Source organism: Schistocerca gregaria, chromosome 4, assembly GCF_023897955.1.
Source record: "Schistocerca gregaria isolate iqSchGreg1 chromosome 4, iqSchGreg1.2, whole genome shotgun sequence".
Classification (NCBI taxonomy): domain Eukaryota; kingdom Metazoa; phylum Arthropoda; class Insecta; order Orthoptera; family Acrididae; genus Schistocerca; species Schistocerca gregaria.
In genome coordinates, this window is record NC_064923.1 from 400,039,334 (window position 1) to 400,063,853 (window position 24,520).

At 43.2% G+C, this 24,520-nt stretch overlaps 1 protein-coding gene across 2 annotated transcripts in view; it reads right to left on the reverse strand.

The window, feature by feature from the left end:
* Nucleotides 1-533: 533 nt before the first annotated feature.
* The window catches only part of LOC126268037 (glucose dehydrogenase [FAD, quinone]-like), a 106,724-nt gene continuing 82,737 nt past the window's right edge, over nt 534-24,520 (reverse strand). For both annotated transcript variants that reach the window (XM_049973461.1, XM_049973460.1), the window contains exons 3-8: nt 21,668-21,857; nt 17,871-18,093; nt 12,967-13,438; nt 6,958-7,301; nt 4,604-5,006; nt 534-680 (exon numbers count right to left, since the gene is read on the reverse strand). In XM_049973461.1, the coding sequence (XP_049829418.1) occupies nt 627-680; nt 4,604-5,006; nt 6,958-7,301; nt 12,967-13,438; nt 17,871-18,093; nt 21,668-21,857 (1,686 nt within the window). In that variant the 3' untranslated portion in view covers nt 534-626. The remainder of the gene's footprint in view (nt 681-4,603; nt 5,007-6,957; nt 7,302-12,966; nt 13,439-17,870; nt 18,094-21,667; nt 21,858-24,520) is intronic.

Genomic DNA, 24,520 nt, shown 5'->3' on the forward strand with positions numbered 1-24,520 from the left:
GAAAGCCACCTGGTGTATCCATGGCATTTAAATGAAACTGTCTTACGCCTTTTCATCAGCTCTTTACTGCTTTTTATCCTAACTCGACTAAGGCCAAATGAAGGATTTTATTGAAAATGTGTCCTATAGTTAATCCGGGATTGTTAGAAATTATCGAATCTGATGATTTATGTACTCAAGCTATTCCTAGAAAACTGCAGATTTTGTCTTTGGAATAAAGGTTACAAAGTTACCCGTATCTAGGTATTTACATCGTTTTATGCCGTAGAGAAATGCTTCCAATTTGGCAGTAAGACATGTTCATTTCGTATGTAATTTCACGATGTCGTGATATGAATACAAATTTTGTTACTCGTTCGCTTGCAAACCTGAAACTGATCCTCACTGAGTCACACACTGAGTCAACAAAAGTAAATTATTTAGCTTTACACTTACATCTTTCTTTTATATACCACAGAATCAAGGCCCGAAGTGGATAAAGGATGTTGTTTGCTTGCGGAAGTGAGGTTGAAGGAATAAACAAAACATATCCGTATTTTCATAATATTTAGCTTTTATTTAAACGTATATAGCTTCGAGTTACAGTACGGTAGCCAAGTCTAGTGTTGAGCGATTGTTGTGCTGTATCATCCCCAGACGATGCCGGCACTGCTGTGAGACGGCCACCAGTGATGTTCATCCTGTGGAAAAAGAAAGGCAGAAACATTAACCATAACGTGGAACAAAACGCCAACACGTGAGAAGGTGAAGTTCATGTGGAGCTGTCGTTGCCGAAGGCTTCGGAAATTACCAGTGCATGATGGATGGTACATTGTGGATGAAACTCATCTCAAAACTATGGAATACGCCAAGACAACTTGTGAATGAAATAACGGCGTATAATTATTTCGCGGAAGATTTCGAGTTTCTGAGGCTCATTTGTAAGTAAATGATAACAATACGGAGACCCCTTCCAGTACCGTGGTATGTGAGTGTCCTCATTAAAAATGGATGAAACTTTTAATAAACTCTAACATGTCGTCAAAGCCATTATTTTTATGTTTAAAAGCTTCGAAGGACGACGGGCAAATTCACAGAAAAATGTCTATAGGTTTCTGCATGACCTTTAACCTCTTTTGTAGTGACCTGACACCTGAAAAACATTCTATCACTGTCTCTATTTAAGTATAGTTTTGAAGTAACTGCGTTCTCTTAAGAGCTTTCCCTGATAATCTGTGTTACATTATTATATTTATTTTCAATTTCTTGTTGCAACGACAAATGCTTTGGTACCTAGTTAATAATTGGCAAACTCGTTCGTTGCACGGATGTTCCTCAAAGACAGGATTAACTTTAATGAACAGAATCTATGTACTGTCGATTAATTGTGCAGCTGTAATGTCTTCAAATGAGTGAACTGTCAAAATATAGAAGTATTTGTACTCAAAACCCTCGATACACCAGAGAGAACGAAAGAATTGTAGATCCCGTCATACTGGCGCCTGACATAATAGAGTAATACATGATGCACCTCGTCTCCACCAACATTTCGGAGGCTGTTCAGAGATATTTAATGATCATTTTAATAGAAGAGACAAGTGGTTCCGGTGGCTCATTACAGAGTAATTGTGTTTTCTTTGATTTCTTACGCCCATTTATCTTTGTATCAGCATTACACTGAAAATATCTGCACAACAGTATAAGGATGGACACTATGTGCTGTGTGTGTCGTTTAGAAACAACCTTTTCCCATTCACGCATGGTACTTTCTGCTGATCACAGCAATACTCACTTCACTCCTCGTCCTCAAGCCTTTATTCAGTACTGCTCGATTCTGTATCGGTTTCCTTTTTGCGATAGTGTTGTATGTTAACAATGATATACCGCAGTATGAAGAATTGGTCGTTATGCACCTCGCGTGTGAATTCACTGAATGCAATGGTACATCAGCTAAACGATGCTGTTCTGAGAAGTTCCCGCAGAAATGGCAACTACATCACAGTGATTTGGCAAGTGTCAAAGTGTCGACTGAAGTTCTCAGCTAGATTTTCTTCTGCAACTTAACCAATCTGAGCTTTTGCTCTTCGTTTACAGGCCAGTAAATACTAATCTTTCTTCATTCAAACAGTATTTACAAATACATCGTGAAACATAACTTGACCTCCTCGGACATAACATCCTAAGAAGAAGAGCAGTGGTAACTAGATGCATTTAAGTTTCACGTTTTCAAAAACGTTTTAATTCAGTACTACAGCGGCACCTGCCGAAGAAAAAACAATGGTTCAAATGGCTCTGAGCACTATGGGACTTAACACATCTGAGGTCATCAGTCCCCTAGAACTACTTAAACCTAACTAACCTAAGGACATCACACACATCCATGCCCGAGGCAGGATTCTAACCTGCGACCGTAGCTGTCGCGCAGTTCCAGACTGAAGCGCCTAGAACCACTCAGCCACCACGGCCGGCCCTGCCGTAGAAAATCCGTGTTCATTCAATATACTGGGTGTTTCAAAAATCTACGATATAGCTCCAAGAATGGATTCCTCATGTAACAGCAAGAAAAAGGTATCGAGTAAACATGGGCTTTAAAATGCACCCCTTAAGAACTACGAGCACGTGTTCGATACAAGAGATGTGTTTCATAGCAGCGAAGATCAGCAAGAGCTCATAGCTCTTAAGGTATGCATTTTAGAGCCTATGTTTATTTGATTCTCTTTTCTTGATCTAGTCCATAACCTCTCCCCCGAACATATAGAGGGCAATAAGCTAACGGTAGAGGAGCTTTGTTTCACAGTCTCGAAGATGAAGAGATCCTCATGTCACTTGAGACATACATATTAGGACCCATGTTTTGCAGACTTTTTTCTTCTTGTTATATAAGGAAGATATTCCTGAAGTATTATCGTCGATTATTGGAACAACCTGTATACACGAGTCTACGCCTATATAAACACACCCCTTTATCTAGGACACCTACACTACTGGCCATTAATATTGCTACACCACGAAGATGACGTAGTAAAGACTCGAAATTTAACCGACAGGAATAAGATTCTGTGACATGCAAATGATTAGTTTTCAGAGCATCCGTGTTTGGCGACATCGCGGTGAACGCACATTGGAAGCGTGTATTCGTCATCGCCATACTGGCGTATCACCCGGCGTGATGGTATGGGGTGGCATTGGTGACTCGTCTCGGTCACCTCTTGTTCGCATTGACGGCACTTTGAACAGTGGACATTACATTTCAGATGAGTTACGACCCGTAGCTCTACCCTTCATTCGATCCCTGCGAAACCCTACATTTCAGTAGGATAATGCACGACCATATGTTGCAGGTCCTGTACGGGCCTTTCTGGATACAGTAAATGTTCGACTGCTGCCCTGGCCAGCACATTCTCCAGATCTCTCACCAATTGGAAACGTCTGGTCAATGGTGGCCGAGCAACTGGCTCGTCACAATACGCCAGTCCCTACTCTTGATGAACTGTGGTATCGTGTTGAAGCTGCATGGGCAGCTGTACCTGTACACGCCATCAAAGCTCTGTTTGCCTCAATGCCCAGGCGTATCAAGGCCGTTATTACGGCCAGAGGTGGTTGTTCTGGGTATTGATTTCTCAGGATCTATGCACCCAAATTGCGTGAAAATGTAATCACATGTCAGTTCTAGTATAATATAGTTGTCCAATGAATACCTGTTTATCATCTTCATTTCTTCTTGGTGTACCAATTTTAACAGCCAGTAGTGTATTAAAAAGTTATATCGGATGAGCCCCATGAGAAAGAGTAATAAGCCGCTACTCTTCAGAATGATATACAGTCTTGGATATAAAGTGATAGACTTACTGCTGTTCCTTTTAGTAATTTTGATAACGCAACAGAAACGGTTTGCAACACGCCCAGTAGTCGAAAGATTGCCGCTGAATCTTATAAATGGGTTACAGCATTGCGAAATGCTCGTGTAATTGCGACGAAATAAAAAGTAAAATAACTTGCTTTCAAATTAAATACCATAGAGTTAGCGGGTAGTGGCAGTTATAATCTTACACTTTTCGGAAACGACAAGATTCTGTACGAAGAAAGTGTTATCTGCTAAAATTTACTGTACTGTCCAGTTAGATTTTGACAAAATATTAGTATTAGACAAAGATTGGCAGGGCTTTATGTAAAAAGCTTGAAATTGTGCACTTCACAAAATGCGTATTCTGTACTGGAATGCTGCTCAAAATTGCGAAATTCATTTCATGTACACTTTGCGAAATATTCCGAGCTGTTACTCCGTCACCGAATAAATTTGGGAAGGGGAGGGGGGGGGGGGGGGGGAGGGCACCGTGACGTCACTGCTATGCACGGGAGCACGCGGAAACGAAATTTTACTTCAATCAGTAGCCAGTGTGTGTATCGGACCCGCAAAGAAACTGCAACCCCCCTTGAAGATGTCCACCGGAGATGGGTACGAAACGTTGGGTTTCCAGAGGAAATGTATTAAACCACGGTATATCAGATCGAAATACTCTGATAATCGTGAAATCTGCGAAGCAATTTTCGAGATCTGAGGAGACAGGGTGTAGGCGTAGGAAAAGTTCTCACTGTGGAAATTAGTACGTAGGCTGGCTCTCACCCAGGGATTGTCGTGATGAGCGTCGTGTGCCGAGTGGTGGGGGGCTCCACCGTGGTGGCTGCCACCCCAGTTGCTGCCCGAGCCGCCATAACCGTCGCTGACGCCGGGCCAGACAGGCTGGCTGGAGCCGTTGGAGCCGCTGGAGCTGGAGCCACTGGTGTCCGCGTTGTCCTCCTTGATCATGTCGGCCAGCTTCTCTGCGGCCATCACGATGGCGGCCGTGGGGTTGCTGTTGGGCACTCGCGGGAAGATGGACGCGTCGACGACGCGCAGGCTGGAGACGCCGTGCACCCGCAGGCGCTCGTCCACCACGGCCAGCGGGTCGGACGCGGGGCCCATCTTGCAGGTGCCCGCCTGGTGGTTCTCGGCACCCGTCGCCCGCTTCACCACGCACGCCCAGTAGCTGTCAAAACCAAGTTTTTTGTCATTACGCGAAGCCTCATGCACAGGACTACATGTTTGACAAAGCACCTCAGAGAAGATATTAATCGGCCCCTTGAAAGAACACACTGGTCCCTTTGAAGCACTCTAATTGCTGTACAACTACCAGGCGTTCGTGTAACCGTGTACTGCTAAGTCAAAGATAGAAATGGTGTGTATGTGCTAGTTGGTTGTATGGAATCGGTGCAGTGAGATGGACGTGGAATAATGACAGGAATTATCGTCCTTGAACGTGACCGTGACCACACACTGAGCGAAGCCTCCCGACTTGTCCGTGTGTCACCGACCGCGGACCGAACAATATGTTTACAAGAAACGGTCTCCCATTCGCACACATATAACGCGGTGTTATAACAGTGGTCGTAAAAAAATGGTAACTGACAGTTAGTGGGCGCGAGTTCACACATTGTCAGTGATCGTCGGGGTTTAACCAAACAGGAAGAGGACCGTTTTCACAAAACTCTACAACTATAAAATTTGAAAAAATGAGTTACACACTTATTTTTAAACTTCTAAATGAGATAAATCCAGTGCAGTACACAGATTTTGTTAGAACTTACTATTCATCTGTTTCATCTTCCACACAAAACTGTGAAATTATTTTAAACTCGATACCTATTAAAACTAGTTCTGCAAAACGTGATCTACTGCTTATGGCAGACGTTTATTGTTAGTTTTCGACAAAGTATCTTACTACCCTACTCCTCAGTCAGTGGTCACTTGTGTCCACAGCAAGGATATTTGATACCATAAAAAAAAAGGAATTGAGAAAAGTTAAAACCATAACCTTTCCATCACACTATCGTGAGCAACCGTGGTACCCATATGGTTCTGGGTGAGAAGTGACCTGTGTACGAATTAAAGACAACTTAACAGTTTAACAAAAGAGAAGCTACAATTCTAATTCTTATTTATTTAAAAGAAAAAAACACAGTGTCATGTGCAAAGTTGAAACAACAAACTTTTCCTCTCCGATCATTTCTGGAAGTTCAGAAAATAACGTGGTTTGACGTACGTCGATCAACCTCCTCTTATAAAGCCTTGAAAGCACGTGAATGTCAAAAAAGCTGACGATGTAAAGAAACTATGGAGATTGATATATCGTTAGGAGAAGCCCGAGAGTTCTATAGGAAAGCTCTAGAATGGTTCGATGAACATAACAATGAAAATAATGGAGTACAGTACCTTAATGAAAAAATTCAGGTAAATTACTACTTGTTCAGAAAGTTAAAATAAACTAGAACATTAGTGCTACAAAATAATTAATTTGTATATGTCAGTTATGGAAAAAGTTCGTGATTTTTACATATTTTTTTTATTTTCAACTGAAAGCTCATAGAAATGTTTTTCCACCGTTGTACTGTGTATCTAGAGGTCTATCTGTGAAATATAATTTTGTAAAACATAAGCAATGTGCAGCAAGCAGATTCAGAAGGATGTAGGTTGCAGGAGTTTTTCGGAGATGAAGACGCTTGCACAGGATAGAGTAGCTTGGAGAGTTGTAACAAACCAGTCTTCAGACTGAAGACCACAACAACAGTAATGTTGGTATAAGACAGGAACACACGGGAATGGCCAAAACAGGAGTGAAACTGAATAGTTAAAAGAGAAAGATGCTCGACGCACAGTCGATACATATTTGTGGATGGGTTGTGCTCTACCTTTCCACTGTCAAGGCACGGATTAAACTAAAGACAAATTAGCCACGACAGGAGCTCAAAATAACTACCAAAAAAATTCTGTTTCTCTCATCGAAATGTCAGAAGTAATGAAGCAAGGACTAATATCACACTCTGCTCTCGCAGGTGTTAGCTGTCAGACCAGCCTGCGGAAATCGCGAGTTGCTTCTGTTCTAACAATTTGGACATAGTTGTCAAGCATCACAAAAGCTGTTGTTGTTATACCACTGTTACCTGTCAGAACCGAATTCGAGGTCCTCGCAGCCGTCGACGGGCAGATCGTTGATCTGGAATCCCCACTGCTGGAGTGGTTCAGTCTCGGTCATCCTGATGACGATCTTGATGCCGTCGACGAGCACCTGGACGTCCTGGTCCTCCTGCAGGTAGTTGGGCTGCAGGATGGGGTAGTCGAGCGGGTTGGACGAGTTGAGGCGCAGGTAGCCGCGGCTGAGCGGGATCACGTTGGTCGGCCGCGCGCTGATGTAGCGCTTGCCGCAGTCGTCTGCGACCTCTCCGGATGTGCACTCCAAGGGGTTTCCGGTGGCCGAGCAACGAGCGCTGTAGCCGTCGAAGAACACCTGCGGACGCGTGATCCTAGTGAATTTTCCACGTCAAAGTGGGCATCGAGAGGTAGGGAAACAAGAGGTCCTAGGGAAATCCCAGACTATAAGCTGAACTCGAACTTCACCGACGAAATTTCGGAGGTTGTTAGGAACATTTTATGAGGACCAGCAGGTTATGTCTAGAACTACTAACATCTTAGCATACTATTTATTTTAACAGTTGTTGCTGGCCTTATGATGGTGGTCCATAATTTGAACAATACATGTAAGAGAACAGTTCTGCACTTACCGTTTACTGTACTGCACACTGACTAAACGTATGTAACACACTGTGGAAAAGGTGTACATGTTTCGTCTGAGGGTTGCTGCATTACTTTTTGTTTTGTGTAGTACATTTTGGATATTATACACGGCGATTGAGCTGCCCTTACCTCTGTGTCTTGTGCAGCCAACAACTCCTTCAAAAAGCATGTGCGAGATTTTGATATCCTCTCACTCACCTTGCATAATCTATTAGTCCTACAGAAAAAATAAACATTTTTTCTATGTGGCTAACAGTTTGCATGTAGTGAGTGAGAGAATATGAAAATTTGCACGTGTTATTTGAAAGTGTTGTGGGTTGCATAACACGCGGTGGTAGAGGCGGCTGAATCTTCCTGTATATCGGAAGAGCAGCTGAACAGAATGAACATCGTCACGAAAGGAGGATATAAGATGAACACTGACGAAACCATAATAAATGTAATGGGATGAAACCGAATGCTGAGGGAATTAGATTATGAAATGAGGCACTAAAAGTAGCAGATGAGTTTTGCTGTATGATCAGTAAAATAACTGATGATGGCTGAAGTACAGAGGCTCTGAAATGTTGCTAAGCAATGGGAAGAAAGCTTTTCTGAGGAAGAGAAAATTGCTAACAGTGGATATAAATTTAAGTGTTCGTAAATTTTTTCTGAAGGCATTTGTCTAGTCTGCAATCATGTACAGAAGTGAAACGTGGACGATAAGAATTCAGACACAAGACAATAGAAGCTTTTGAAATGTTGTGCTACAAAAGAATGCTAAAGTTTAGATGGGTAGAGAGCGTAATTAATTTTCTGACTTGAAAAGAATCTTTTGGCATAACTTGACAAAAAGAAATCATCGGTTGACAGGTCACATTCTGAGACTTCAAGGACTCGTCAGTTCAGTATTGGATCGAAATGTACAGGAGTGAAAATTGCAGAGGAAAATCAAGAGCGAGTACAGTAAACAGGTTTAAATAGATGTGGGTTGTAGCAGTTATTCGAAGGTGAAGAGGCTTGTACAGGATAGAGTAGCGTGGAGAGCTTGATGAAACCAGTCTTTCTGGCTGAGGACCACAACAACAACAATATTACAGTCTTTCTCACTACTATGAAGGTATTTTCGCAGTACCAAAAGTCATTGGTTTGGCAAACCGATTACGTCGTTATTACACTATTACTCTGTAGTGAATCACTTATACCAAAATACTCACAAAATATCCACGAACAGTCCCCGAAATACGGTTGTTGGTGTTGGGTTCACCATAATTTTCTACCGAGAGAGCAAGAAATGCACCTACGTGGCCATTTGTAACGATAATTTTGCAAAATACTATCTTCAAGTACGTTATTATAACTACAGCATTGTCAGAGTCCCTGGAAAGCATTTGGAATAGTATACATAGCAGCCGGCCGCGGTGGTCTCGCGGTTCTAGGCGCGCAGTCCGGAACCGCGAGACTGCTACGGTCGCAGGTTCGAATCCTGCCTCGGGCATGGATGTGTGTGATGTCCTTAGGTTAGTTAGGTTTAAGTAGTTCTAAGTTCTAGGCGACTGATGACCTCAGCTGTTAAGTTCCATAGTGCTCAGAGGCATTTGAACCATTTTTTAGTATCCATAGCATATTTTGATCTAATTTACCTCGGTCACTTAGACAACTAGAAAAGTATTGAAATCACAACATTCAAAACATTGGGTTTCAACCGGGTAATGAAGAAAGACTGGCTTTTGAAGTGGATGCAGCGCAGTGTGTCATCACTAAGAAGTGAACGCCATTAAAGAATGGACTAATTAGCTCGAATGAACACTTTTGACTCAGTTTCAATAAAACTTGCGCCAACACCTCTTCAGGAACAACGACATGATGGAGCTATAATAGCACGAAACTTAACACGGATAGTGAGAAATTCAAAACTGAACGAGAATATTTAGCATGAACAAAACTGGTATGATTACTCCAACGGAATGTATTCCGGTCAAACAGGAAAAACGAAAAATGACTGCTTGTTAATTGAACACATGTAAAAAAAAAACTGTCGTTTCGTTGACGACATTGTTGTTTTTGCTTCTAGTGGAAACTAACTTCAACAACGAATGGAATAACTTAATAAAGCAATCTTAAAAGTAGACTTGAAAATCAGTTAAAGCAAAAGAAAAATAATGTACAATGAACTTACCGAAAGTAAAATAGCACAAATTAACATGAAGTCATTGAAAAAACACATGATTTTTAGGCCATCTCAAGACAACGGCTAGATGGACAGGAAAAAGAAGTAAATTGAAGAGCTAACATGGACTGGAGTGTTTTTGGTAAAGCAAATAACGTTCCTTGCTATATTCCAAGAGATATGAAAACCTGTGACGACGGCCTAATTGGTGGATGCAATCAGAAAACATGCACAAGCGACATGGGTACATTTCATTTAGAACCGCAATCTATGCAATAGTTCTGAAAAGACCTTTGTCCAACAGTGAACGTCAAATCCCCGTAGTGAATGTATAATGGAATGAAGAATCTTAGTAGGGTCTGTAGAAGTCGTAGATGAAGCAGACAGTCTACTGTAAGGAGACGTGCATTGAAATGAAGTAACAACAAGACCGCGATTACTTCGACACTCACAGTGAGCGTGGACAACTGGCGAGTGTTGTTGGCTGGCTGGACTGAAGAATGTGTCAGCTGCTGCAGGAAAACTGCCCTGAAGCAGACATGGGCTGATTAAACACAGTAACTGCCAGAAATGCATACATTGTGTTACATTGAATGGCAGCAATAATTTGGAGGTACATTCGGTGCTAATCAACTAGAGTACACAATGCAATGTGCCATCACTGGAATTCTGCATTTCCCTTGCTTTCATCCATATTCATCCACAACAATGAAACAAAACTACGATTAAAAAATAATCACGACAGTCACGTGGTATAAACATATATTTGGTGCTACGTTAAGGGTATAAAAGGAAAACGACCTAGCATTTCAATATGTTCCAGGATCATTTGTTAAAATATATAGCAACACTGGTGTTCATAGTAATGACTAGGACGTGTTTACATCAACCAAAGTTTCCACTGCCTCAAAAAACAGTGAGCCTTATAGTCGAATTGTGAATACTGCGTAGAACGTTAAAATGTTGATAAAAGTTGACAAAGTAAAAGGTTCTGGGATTTCAAACTAGCTACGTGACTGCACTGAAGAGTATCTAGCAAACAGAACACAGCATGTCATTCTCATCAGAGAGGAATCTTCAACTTTGGGTATACCACAATGGACTGCAATAGGACCATTACGTTTCACAATATACAGAAATCACCAAGTGGAAAACATCAGGAGCTTCATAACGCTTTTGACAGATGGTGTTATTGTATACAGAGAAGTCGCAACACAGAAAATTAGACCGAAGTGCAAGAAGACCTGCACTGGATCGACGCTTAGAGTAAGCATTGTCAGCTGACCCTTAACATAAACAAATGTGAAGTGCTGCACATAGGACGGCAGCAGGACCAATCAATTTATGATTTCACTATTGCAGAACAACCACTGGAAGCAGTCATATTTTTAATGTACCTAGAAATAAGCGTACAGATCAGTTTAAAGTGGAGCGATCACATACAACTAATCGCAGGTAAGGCAGATGCAAGACTGAGAAATTCATTGGAAGAATGCACAAGAACTCTAGTCCATCCACGAAGGAGGTACCGTAGCTTACAAAATCTTCGTTCGACCAATATTTGAATATTGCTTGTCAGTCTGGGATGCGCACCAGTTAGGATTGATAGAGGAAATAGTGAACATCCAAAGAAGAGGAGCACGTTTCGTTACAGGCTTGTTTAGTAAGCGCGACAGCGTCACAAAGATCCTCAGCCAACTCCAGTGAAAGACGCTGAAGAGAAGCGAACTCCATCACGATGTGGATTACTGTTAAAATTCCGAGAGCGTACGTTCTTTGAAAAGTCAAGGGTGAGTCAAATGAAAACCTTAAATTTGTAATAACAAATCGAAATTTCGCGCCGTTATCCTGTAAGTTGGTAAGCGTGCTACAAACAGCGTGCAGAATGACCTGTAGGTGGCAGCATAGTGCAGGTGCACACATACCGTCTCAGTATCAGTATAAAAATGGCCACCCCACTTGCGACTTGCACCAGGGAAGAACAGTGTTCTGTTATTTATGCGTAGTGGTGGTGTGAAACCTATTGAAATTCATCGACGAATGAAGGTTCAGTACGGTGATGCATGTTTGTCACAGCAGCAAGTCTACGAATGGAGCAGGAAGTTCACAAATGGTGTAACTTCAGTGGAAGATGCTCCTCGTACAGGTCAGGCACAACGAGTTGTGACTCCACAGAACATTGCAGCAGTTGCATTGTGCATGATGTGCTCCAGTTTCACAAAGTGTCTGCAAGATGGATGCCAGGGCAACTGACTGCTCAAAAGAGAGAACGACGTGTTGATGCTTATGAGGAACTTCTTCGGCGCTTTGAACGAGAAGGTGATGGCTTCCTTGCAAGAATCGTTTCTTAGTCGAAACCTGGGTTCACTTCCCCAAATCGGAAGCGATGAGTGCGAGCAAGGAATGGCGCCATTCCTCATCACCAAAACCAAAGAAGTTCCGAACAGAACCTTCAGCACGGAAGGTTATGCTGACTCTCTTTTGGGACGAAAAAGGCGTCATTTTGGAGCATTACATGCCTAGAGGGACCACTGTCACCAGGGCATCATACACAGATCTCCTAACAAATCATCTGCGGCCTGCATTCAAATCAAAGCAACGTGGATTGCTGTCAGCAGGTGTCTTTTCGCAACATGACAATGCGAGGCCCCACACTGCCCGTACAACAGTTGCAACAATCGCAGACCTGCATTTTGAGTGTCTTCCTCATCCACAATACTCTCCAGACCTTGCCCCAAGTGATCCATATGTTTGGACCACTCAAAGACGCAATGGGAGGAAAGAAGGTCCGTTCTGATGAAGAGGTACGCCACGCGGCGCATGAGTGGTTGCGCGGACTACCAAAAGAATTTTTTTCTAAAGGAATTTGTGCACATTGTAAGCACTGGAGGACTTGCATTGAGCGTGGGGGAGTTTATTATGAAACGTGATACAGCTTTGTATCACTTCTGCACAATAAATAACATTTAAACAAATATTTGAGGTTTTCATTTGACTCACCCTCGTAATGCTTGCTCCTACGTATATCTCGAGAAAAGACCATTAATGTAAAGGTAAAAGTTACAATTTTGAATAAAGTACTTTTCGCCACACACTGTAACGTGGCCTGCGGAGTGTAGACGAAGATGTTCATGTAGTGACAAACATATCGTTGGAAAAATCCCCAGGATTTACTAATGATTTATATAAATGCCTATGTGGCCTGGATATACCAGAGAACTGAAAGTACCTGCAGGTCGGGAACTCCGTTGGTGGCGTAGGAAGAGAGGAAGAAGCCGGTGGTTTGCGTGAGCCCGGTGCTGGACATGGGTCCGTCGCGGTTGGTGAGGAACTCGGCGATGGAGTAGTTGGTGAGCACCTCGGTGGACGAGTCGTTGATGTAGAAGCCGACGCCGACGGAGACGTGGTTGTGCAGGTTCTGGCCGACGCCGGGCAGGTCGTGCACCAGGTCGACGCCGACGCTGGCCAGCTGGTCCGCGGGGCCCACACCGGACAGCAGCAGCAGCTGCGGGGAGCCGATGGCGCCCGCCGACAGCACCACCTCGCGGCGCGCCTGCACCGTGTGCTGCGCGCCGTTCGAGTCCAGGTACTGCACGCCGTACGCCTTCTTGGTCGCGGGGTCGATCAGCACCTTGGTCACGTGCGCGTTGATGCCCACCTCGATGTTGTCGCGGCTCTCCGCCGCCGGCCTCAGGTACGACCTGCAAGTGAACAGTTAATGTCTCATTCTATAAAAGCACGAATATACGCAAAACTTCTTTTAGGAAGCGCTTTCAAAAAATAATGCAACACAGTTTTTCTCGAATAATTTCGGTATAAAAAAATGCAGAGTTTAGTGAGGGACATAGGACAATATTCCTGCTTTAGCTCCTACAGTTCCATGGAGCTCCGGTAGGTGGCGGCGCTGAATGTAGCCTTGAAAATGGCGTCTGTATCGGAGGTGCCTTCCAAGCAGAGAGCTGTCATCGAGTTTCTTTTGACGGAAAACCAGGACATCGCAAATATCGATAGTCGCTTGTAGAATTTCTACCGACAACTCGCAGTGAACAAAAGCACGGTGAGTCGGTGGTCGAGGCTTCTGTCATCATCGCAACAAGGCCGCGCAAACTTGTCCGATCTCCCGCTTGCCGACCGGCTGTGACTCCTGCAATGTTGTAACGAGCGAACCTCTCATTCGAGGAGATCGACGGATCGCAATCAGACACCTCGCTGGTCAACTGGACGGCTTTGTTGGTAATGCTGACACTCTCGTCCACCAGTTGGGGTACTCAAAGGCGTGTGCCCGCTTGCTTCCTTGCAACGTAACAGAAGACCGTAAAGAGCAACGAAGGACCATCCGCGCGGATCGTGAGAATATTTTGTCGATCTTCGTCACGGGAACAAAACATGGTGTCATCACTTCGAACCGGAAGCAAAACGGCTATCCGTAGACTTACGCCACACCACTTCTCCTTCAAAGAAAAATTTCAAAGTTGCACACTCAGCTGGCAAAGTCATGGCGAAGGTCTTCTGGGGGTCTGAAGGGGTTATTCTGTTTGATGACCTCCTTCATGGTGCAACGATCAACTCCGAATTGTATGATGCCATCCTCAGGAAATGGAAGACACGACTTCAGCATGGTCGTCGTCGCAAAATGCAAACGATCTTTATTAACTTCTCCACGACAGTAAATGTCCTCACACAGTCTGACCACCCGAGAGGAGCTCACAAAGTTTCACTGGATTGTTCTTCCTCATCCACCTTACAACTCGGATCCCGCACCTTCCGATTTCCATCTGTTTGGCCCAATGAAGAATGCACTTCGCGGGAAGTAGTGCATAGCCAATGGGAAGATTATTGATACAGCAAGATGGTGACTCAACGTCGACCAATAGAGTGCTACCATCAGGTATACAGCCCCTCGCAGTAATGTGGCATAAGATCGTCGCATTGAACGGAGATTATGTTGAAAAATGGGGTGTCGTAGCCAAACGAATGGGAGATGATATGATGTATTGGAATCCTGAATGCAATCAATGTGATGCATTAGTTACTGAACGCCCCTCGTACAGTCTCTTTCCTTATGACGATATTGGTAATGTACTAACAAGTCTTGCTCATTAGATGGTTCTGCAAGTATCTTCATATGTCTATAGCTACTGCACCCTAAATCCTGTTGAACATTTTTGTTGTTGCCATGCCCTGGACCCCCTCTTCAACCTGTACATCCCATATTTCCCGCCATTGTCATATTTACTATTTCATAGGGATTTGGGATATATCTTCTCAGCCTCTCCTTTCTGTTACTCAAGTTGTACCACAAATTGCCGGCCACGGTGGTCTAGCGGTTCTAGGCGCGCAGTCCGGAACCGCGCGACTGCTACGGTCGCAGGTTCGAATCCTGCTTCGGGCATGGGTGTGTGTGATGTCCTTAGGTTAGTTAGGTTTAAGTAGTTCTAAGTTCTAGGGGACTGATGACCACAGATGTTAAGTCCCATAGTGCTCAGAGCCATTTGAACCATTTGTACCACAAATTAATTGACTTCTCATATCGATACAGAACCTCTTCATTACTCAATCTGTCGAAGAGGTAAAACCTTCGCAACTCTTAAAGTTATTTTATATGCTAAATGATTTCTCTTTTTCAGAAAACTTGTTCCCAGTCTACATTCTACACTCTCATTACATCTGCCTTTTTAAATGACTCATCGCCTTATTTCATTGCCTCATTTCATAATTTAGTTCATACAGCACCACTTGATTTAATTCGACTACACTCCATTATCCTTCTTTTGTTGCATTTCATCTTATATCTTCTTTTCAGGACATTAATCATTCCGTCAGACAGTACTTCAAAGGCCTTCCCTGTGTCTGACAGAAACACCGTGTGATCGGCAAACCTTTTATTTCTCCTCTCTGAACTTTAACTCGCTTTCCAAATTCCTCTTTGCTTTCCTTTACTCTTGCTCAGTGTACAGATCGAATAACGTCTAAAATCTCCTACAGCCCCTCTCATTCCATTCTCAACTACTGCATTCTTTTCATGTCCCTCGACTCTTACAACTGCAGTCTGGTTTCTGTACAATTTGTAAATAACCATTCACCCGATGCATTTAATCCGACATAGCTTCAGAATTTCCATTCAATATTGTTAACTGCTTTGCCAAATCTAGGAGAGCTATAAATTTCAGTTTTCCTCTCTTCAGTCTGTCTTTTAGAACAAGTCGCAGGGTAGCATTACTTTAAGCTTCTGTACACATCTCCGGAACTAAAACTGATTTCCCCCCATGTCGACGTGTACTAGCCGTTCCGTTCTTCTGCAGATTACTCCTGTCAGTTTGTCTTAACTCGGTTAGGTAATATCGCGAAAGCTCCTACCCATTACGTATCTCATAAAAATTGGGACATTCTCTGTACTGAGTAACAGCAACTAGAATCAGTACGCTGAATAACATTTTCAGCGTGCGTAAAAAGCTACTGCCGTTATTGGTTTGTACTTTCAGCTAAGATCTGCAAAGCAGTTGACGATAACAGTTACTTGCGATTGAAGGTTCTCGGTCTTAAACTCGAATCAGCTGGCCGCTGTGGCCGAGCGGTTCTAGGCGCTTCAGTCCGGAACCACGCGGCTGCTACGGTCGCAGGTTCGAATCCTGCCTCGGGCATGGATGTCTGTGAGGTCCTTAGGTTAGTTAGGTTTAAGTAATTCTAAGTCTAGGGGACTGATGACCTCAGATGTTAAGTCCCATAGTGCTTAGAGCCATATCTTAAGCTCAAAAAGCAATAAATAGGAATCTTGCACACGAAACACGTTGAATGGTTGAGACGAAACGGAAAGCTAGCCCAATCTTGAACTGATTTAATTATTTTGATTCCCTATGATTCACGAGAGTGCCCGAACAGCGAGCTGAAACTCTGCACCGGGTCCATGAGGACACGGCTGCAATTTGCAAGAACACATCTACATCTCTCCCTTGCCATGATAAAGAAACTTGAACAAACACAGCTGTTGATTACAACAGAAAAAGAATTAGGAAATAGATTAAGGAAAGGCAAACCTACGTTTCCAGCATTTGTAGACTTAGAGAAAGCTTTTGACAATGTTGACTGGAATACTCTCTTTCAAATTCTAAAGGTGGCAGGGGTAAAATAGAGGGAGCGAAAGGCTTTTTCCAATTTGTACAGAAATCAGATGGCAGTTATAAGAGTCGAGGGGCATGAAAGGGAAGCAGCGGCTGGGAAGGGAGTGAGACAGGGTTGTAGCGTCTCCCCGAAAAGGAAAATTCGGAGTAGGTATTAAAATCCGTGGAGAAGAAATAAAAACTGTGAGGTTCGCCGATGACATTGTAATTCTGTCAGAGACTGTAAAGGAGCTGGAAGAGCAGTTGAACGGAATGGATAGTGTCTTGAAAGGAGGATATAAGATGAACATCGACAAAAGCAAAACGAGGATAATGGAATGTAGTCGAATTAAGTCGGGTGATGCTGAGGGAATTAGATTAGGAAATGAGACACTTAAAGTAGCAAAGGAGTTTTGCTATTTGGGGAGCAAAATAACTGATGATGGTCGAAGTAGAGAGGATATAAAATGTAGACTGGCAATGGCAAGGAAAGCGTTAGTGAAGAAGAGAAATTTGTAAACATCGAGTATAGATTTAAGTGTCAGGAAGTCGTTTCAGAAGGTATTTGTATGGAGTGTAGCCATGTATGGAAGTGAAACATGGACGATAAATAGTTTGGACGAGAAGAGAATAGAAGCTTTCGAAATGTGGTGCTACAGAAGAATGCTGAAAATTAGATGGGCAGATCACATAACTCCTGAGGAGGTATTGAATAGAATTGTGGAGAAGAGAAGTTTGTGGCACAACTTGACAAGAAGAAGGGACCGGTTGGTAGGACATGTTCTGAGGCATCAAGGGATCACAAATTTAGAATTGGAGGGCAGCGTGGAGGGTAAAAATCGTAGATGGAGACCAAGAGATGAATACACTAAGCAGATTCAGAAGGATGTAGGTAGTAGTAAGTACTGGGAGATGAAGAAGCTTGCACAGGATAGAGTAGCATGGAGAGCTGCATGAAACCAGTCTCGGGAATGAAGACCACAACAACAACAACAGGTATGAAAGCTGATTATGTTAAATAAACATATGTGGTTACCTGCTGGGCTCGTGCCGGAGCCCCTGGTAGACCATGGCCTGCGCCCTGTTGATGCCCGTCTGGTTCTGGCCGTTGAGGTCTCCCCTGCGGTAGCCGATGGCCTCCCCGGCGGCGATGACGTACTCGGTGAGCGGCGGCGCGTACGGGAAGTGCTGCACCGCCATGGGGCCGCCGGTGCCGTGGAAGCCCTCGTCCACCTCCTCCGGGTTCAGGTTGTGCTCACCTGCCGGGAGCGAACTACATCAGCCACGGCCGCGGAGTACAGACGAGAAGTCGCGGAAGTAAAGAGCTGGTTGGAACGCCCCAAGGAGCTATGCGGCACCCCGCCTGCAATTACTACATTACTTCCTACACGCTGCAAATTTTTCCGTCGCTTAGTGTGACTGCGCTATTGAAAGTGTACCAGTTTCGTGTGAGAGGCTGTAATGAGCTCATGTGGTGAGTCGTGTTCGTGTTGTTGACGACAGTGACAGTGACAAAGAAGGCGGATCAGTGAAATCAGGTGCCAGCACATAGCCTATGATTGTAGCTCTTGTGAAATATAATGTTAAGCGTTTAGCATGGAGAATTCTCAGTCAAATCAATGAGAAGAATTGAGTGAAACTGCTGCCCTATATGTTACTGCTTCCCTATCTCCAGATAAAAGCTGTCTCACTTGAAAGTCAGAGATCGAACATACAGGAGGTGTTTCATTCACTTGAAGTGAAAGAAAATGGTATGGTGGAAGTCCACAAGCACGAAACAGAAAAGCAGTGAATAGGTGGAATATTTATATGGATTTTCTGTTTAAAACACTATAGAATGTGAGGTAGGCTTTTACAGCATGGGATGACACCAATCCACAATTCTGTATAACTTGTTGTATAGCTAGTCCCCTAAGGAAATTATAAGCTACAAGAGGTAAACAATCAGACAAGGAATTAAATGTTCAAATGGTTCAAATGGCTCTGAGCACTATGGGACTTAACATCTGACGTCATCAGTTCCCTAGACTTAGAACTACTTAAACCTAACTAACCTAACGACATCACAGACATCCATGCCCGAGGCAGGATTCGAACCTGCGACCGTAGCAGCAGCGCGGTCCCGGACTGAAGCACCTAGAACCGCTCGCCCACAACGGCCGGCAACCTAACTGGTGAAACGTGGGAAACAATCTTAAGAAAATTATTGTAGATTGTTGGTGTCCATGATACGAGATTGATACACAAAGGGCAGCAAATTTGGTAAATCATAACCCCTAAGCATCGGTGAGTGGTGTGTAGTCAATCCCAGAGCAAGCTGCGGGCGCAAATAAATATAATGATCGCAGTACCTCAGTAGTAAATATTCCCGTAGCCCACCCTGATTCCAACCGATATGGTTCTAGACACGAATGATTTCGTGGTAATGAACGCCAGCCCGTGTTACGTAAAGTGGTGGCAACTACCCCAGGGATCCGTCAAAAACTGGTGTAAGAGTGAGCTCTAGAAGTGGGTACCATGGTTTTATTGCGCCGTAGGAGACACAGTGAAGTGCGTACTCTCTGAAAAAGTATTTCTTGTAGACAAAACTGCCGGTGAAGCAGCATTGACTACTCCTGTGACTGTTCAGGTGGAGTGCCAGGGTAAGACTCCATGGCATTTAGACTCGTCATTCTGTGGTGGAATCAGGAAATCAACTCGATGAAAAAAAAGGTATCCGTTTACGGTAACGTGTCCGCGTCTCCGATTTGAATATAACGACTGTTCCTTAATGATTTATTTCATATTGGGATCTTCTTAAGCAACATGTTCAGTGGATGAATATGTGACTGGAAATGATTATTTCTTTGTAAGACCTGGGCGATATAGTAGCTGAGGTATGGAAAAGTCTCAGGTTTACACCACTACTCCAAAGTATCACTTCCAAGTGGCATCTTACATCATGAATGTTCAAGAAACATTCGGCGTCACGTTGTTTATTTCAAAGTCCACGAAAGCAGTAAAATATTTTATTATATAATTTTACCTCCTGTTGTATGTCACCATTTTTCTCATTCTGCTTCCATTTGATTGCATGGGAGACCATCCAACTGCGATTTAAAAATATATGACCAATGCAAGTTTTGCTGTAGTCAAGTATTCATTTATTTCATTTCATTTAATTATTTATTCTGCCAACCAAAGAAACAATGGTTGTTTTATATTTGTATTTTAACTATGTTGCTTCTGGTACGCATTTGAGCAGACAGTTGAAAATGGCTATACAGGTCAGGCGACTGTGTAACAAGTTCTGAAAAGTATTGCTAAGAGGGCATGTAAATGAGCTAAATAGTGCGTCTTCCAGTCGTTTCCACGCAATTTTTTTCCCTTAATGAATGGTCTTTCCCCTCCTGTTTTCACTTATTCTACTTCCTGTGGCTTGTCTCTTCTGACAGTGGACTTACGAACTATTTCGGATTTGTCGTTGGTAGCAGGTACAACTATCCTGTGCATGTGCGACTTTTCCTGGCTTGATGGTACCGGTCGGTCCTAAGCCAGGCACCCACGCAAGAAAATGAAAACTGTCTTGCATTAAACTCAGCTTGTTACTTACAGAATCCCTTGCCATTTTCGACTCCCTCACTTTACATGTTACTTTATTCTCCGACAGTTAGCTGTGAGATTTCGGAATTGACGCATGTAGAAATATTTAAAAGAACTATTTTTTTGGGAGGTCATGCCCCCACTCCTTGGATCCACCCCTGAAGCACACCGAAACTGTGCAGTAGTGAAAAGGACAAAATAAGAGGCTATTATAATCCAAATTACGACAGCCAGTGAAGTTCAGAACTCATGTATGTCCCTCCTAAAGCAGTTCGATGCAACTCTCAAAAATACTAGATAAAATCGACTTTCACGTCTTCTGATCATGCTAAACAAAGATTGTGTTCTTTCGACAAGCAGCGTGGGTATGTGGGAGAGCGCTTGCCTGACACACGAGCGGCCTGGGTTCGAATCCTAGCAGAACGAAGCTTTTAGAAAAATGTACATGTTCTAAGAGCATTTACGTGAAGTGTAAAATAAAAAAAGAGAGAAAATAATAATTTGTAAATTGTTTAATTATACAATCCTGATTAAAAATCTTTTATAAAAGATTGGCGATTAAGAATTTTTGTTTGCAATCAAAACTGGATTTCTTTGTGCAATATGCAATAATTAGAAATAAGAAGATGTGCACTTTTCATAAAATGATAATTTGATGTGTCAAATAGCATATTATTGATAATTTTATATTGAAATGGCGTAGGTTTTTGAACTGGACGAAAAAAAGAAAAAAATATTGACCGAAATGAGACTCGATCTAGCGATTACCAGTCTCATGCGCTTTATGTATTCTATGCTACACGGAAATGTTCGTAGAAGCACCGTTCAAAAATTTGATTCCGTTTGCAATGGAATACCCCCTCCCCCATCGCGCCCCCCTCCACTCCCCAATGGAGGGAGCACACTACCACATAGCCACACTGATATTCGTAAAATAAGTACCTTATTTTAGCATGTTAAACATAGTTGGAAAACTTCAAAGTCTATTTCTTTGAGACTCTTTGAGAGTTGCATTGAACTGCTCTGGAGGAGGTATATTCGAGTTCTGAATTTCACATACCATAAACATAAAAAAAAATACGATTGCCGTGAGATGTAAAGAGAACTAAGTGTAAGGAGGATCTGTTACCTTCCATAGGCATGTACAACAAATGTATAGCAGGAGAAGGTGGGCTTCCTCGCACTTTGGCAAATGGGAAAGTACTTGTGTCATTTTGGCTGGATGCATTAAAGAAAAGAAAGCGCACTCACTCTTGATGAAGTAGGGCAGCACGTCGTCGTAGCCCCAGCCGGAGTTGCCGTTGCTGGCCCACTCGTCGAAGATGGAGCGGTGGCCACGCGTGTACATCATGCCGTTCAGGGACCCGGAGCCTCCCACCATCTTGCCCCTTGGCCAGCTGCACAGGCCGCCCTGCCCCAGGCACGCGTTCTCCTGGGCTGCCTGAGGACAAAACAGCCACACCGCCTCAGATCCCACCCCTAGAGGCAGCAGTGTGTTTATCACTGTGCTACTGAAGTGGCCTCTAAACCTCAACACAAGAGAAACTAAACTAAACCGTGCGGCGTTGCTGTACTCCGTCTCCGTCCCGCTGAACAAACTCTGTTTCCATTCTCCCCTGAAGCACCAACATACCGCATTATTGAAACACTACCCACCTCCGAAGGCAACGTCCCTAATGCGTACCTACACGATGGCATTCGACTTGGTGATAAGCCAGTTTTAATCCTGATGGTAGATGAAAATTTCACTGCCACTATTTGACCAACAATGGGAAGGTACGTGGCTGCTTAAAGTTCTTGATCACCAGTCTTAATGCCAGTATACTGGATTAAATTCCGAAACTCACCTCAGTGTTCCATGAAGTCATGTGACTGTTAATGGCGTTCCGTCTTTCGGAAGAGGACGTTAAGCTCGGCAGCCCTCTTGGTGTCATTCGAAAGGTGTAGACTATATACTGACACTGGATTTCACCCCCTCCCTTCTCTCAACATCGTCACACAAAACAAACGTAATACCGTATTATGCACACACCAGTTACACTTTCCTACACTCAGTAAATACACACAAGACAGTTATCACATTCCCACAAGGCCAGGGGCCGTAGTGCACGACAGAAGAAAACACTTTCCGATTAGGCGGCTCAACCCATTTCTCAGGGTATCTCCACATAGTAAATGTATCTATAGAATGAGCATAGCCTACTACGCATGTTCTCAATATGAAACAGAGATAGTCATGTGATTTTGGGACGACGCTACTTGTCTACAATATTCTATAACAGCGAAACTTTAATATTACAAGTATTCGCCTTGTTTTTTATACGTTCCTGAACGTTTGGGTTTTAGTACCACCTGTAGTGCAGTATTGTCGTTGCTGCATATGTAAGGAGAAGTATGAGTAAGGACGACCTGTTACTTTTCATAAGTATGTACAACAAATGTATAGTTGTATACCGATATGAGCCACTTAATATGTTGAAAAATATCGAGGCGCAACATTATAAGGTCCACTGTAGAGATAATTTGTACGATTTTATGGCCATGTGTTTAGCAGGCAAGAGCTGGATAAACTTGCAAATATCTTCGAGTAAACTGCCACTCACTGTATATACATCATGTGCAGGTACAATTTATACATGACAGTTTTGATTAATTTCCTCCGAATTATGCAGGCTCTCAAACTCTTGGGTGTATCTCATTATTTCTACATGGGACAGTTTCCTATACAGTGTCACTGCAACGTAATTAATTAGCACAGAAATTCGACAGTATGAATAAGTACAATATGAAACGTAAGAAAATATTGTTGGCTGTCAATTCTTTTCCTGTTACCTAAAAACGTAAATAAAGTGGAATCTGGGCTGCGATACTGGTGCGAAAAACCACAATACCATTGCTCTTCACCTCTCTAAGCCAACTTCAGTTCCTTGTATTTTATGGTTAAAATGTCTGTAAAACGCGTATACAAAGTTTCACGGCACTTCTGGATGTGAGATGTCTGTAGTAGCGAAGTAATAACACTCGAAGTACGCAAAGCGTTATACAGAGCGCTGTCCCAAACTCACGTGACTTGAGCTGCAGGAGATGTTGTAACGGAATTCTCGTATTGCGCATCCCAATGCTCACTCCATACATATTTATATTCCATGGGTATCCCAGTCAACCATGGCATACGGATTTCCTATTTTTATTAAAACGCTCCTTTCTTCCAGCCAATAATGTCGGCTTTTAAAACCGGAGCTGACATTTTTCTTTCAAGGATCTCGTGCTCGCGAAGAAGTTTATTCCGGTGGTACTAATGTAGATCGGTACACCTATGTAAGAAACTCATCATGGATATATCAATCCTTCTAATCAAAAAAATTAAAAAGAACTGTTTTTCATGTCATTGTGAAATGGAAACGTGAGGAAACAAAACATCTAAAGTAAGACAAATCAGGTCTGGTGTAATGACGCACAAGGACCATTGTACAATGCAGAGGGTACTTGTAATAAATTGCATGAAATCACCGGAATGAATCGCCCGTGAGTTCCAAAATACTGCCAACAATCCAGCTAGGACTGGGCACAACGAGTTAAAAAGTGTTGATACGATGGTCGAGCAGCTCCTCATAAGTCAGATATTTCTGCAGTCAGTGCAAAACGACGATTGAGGTGGTGTAAAGAGCGATGCCATCGGACAGTGGATCACTGCAAACGTGTGATTCTGAGTGATGAATCACGCTGTACCCGCGGAAATCAGATGGAAGGGTTTGGCTCTGGAGAACAGCCGGAGAACGTTCCGCTTCATCACGTGAAGTATCGACAGTGAAATACGGAGAAGGTGTTATTACCATATGGGAGTGTGTTCGTGGCTTTGGTATGGTCCTCGTCTTGCGGTTAAGAAAAAGCCAAATGCGGAAGGAAATGAATACATTTTTTAGCATCGTGTACTGCCTACAGATATGACGCAGTTCGGAGAAATGATTGTTCGTATCAGCATGACAACACACCTTGTTATAAATTAGTATTTGTGAGGTAATGGTTTGCGCACAGCAACATTCCTGGAATAGACTGTCCCGACAAGAATCCCTATTTGAACCGAATGCAACACCTGTGGGATGA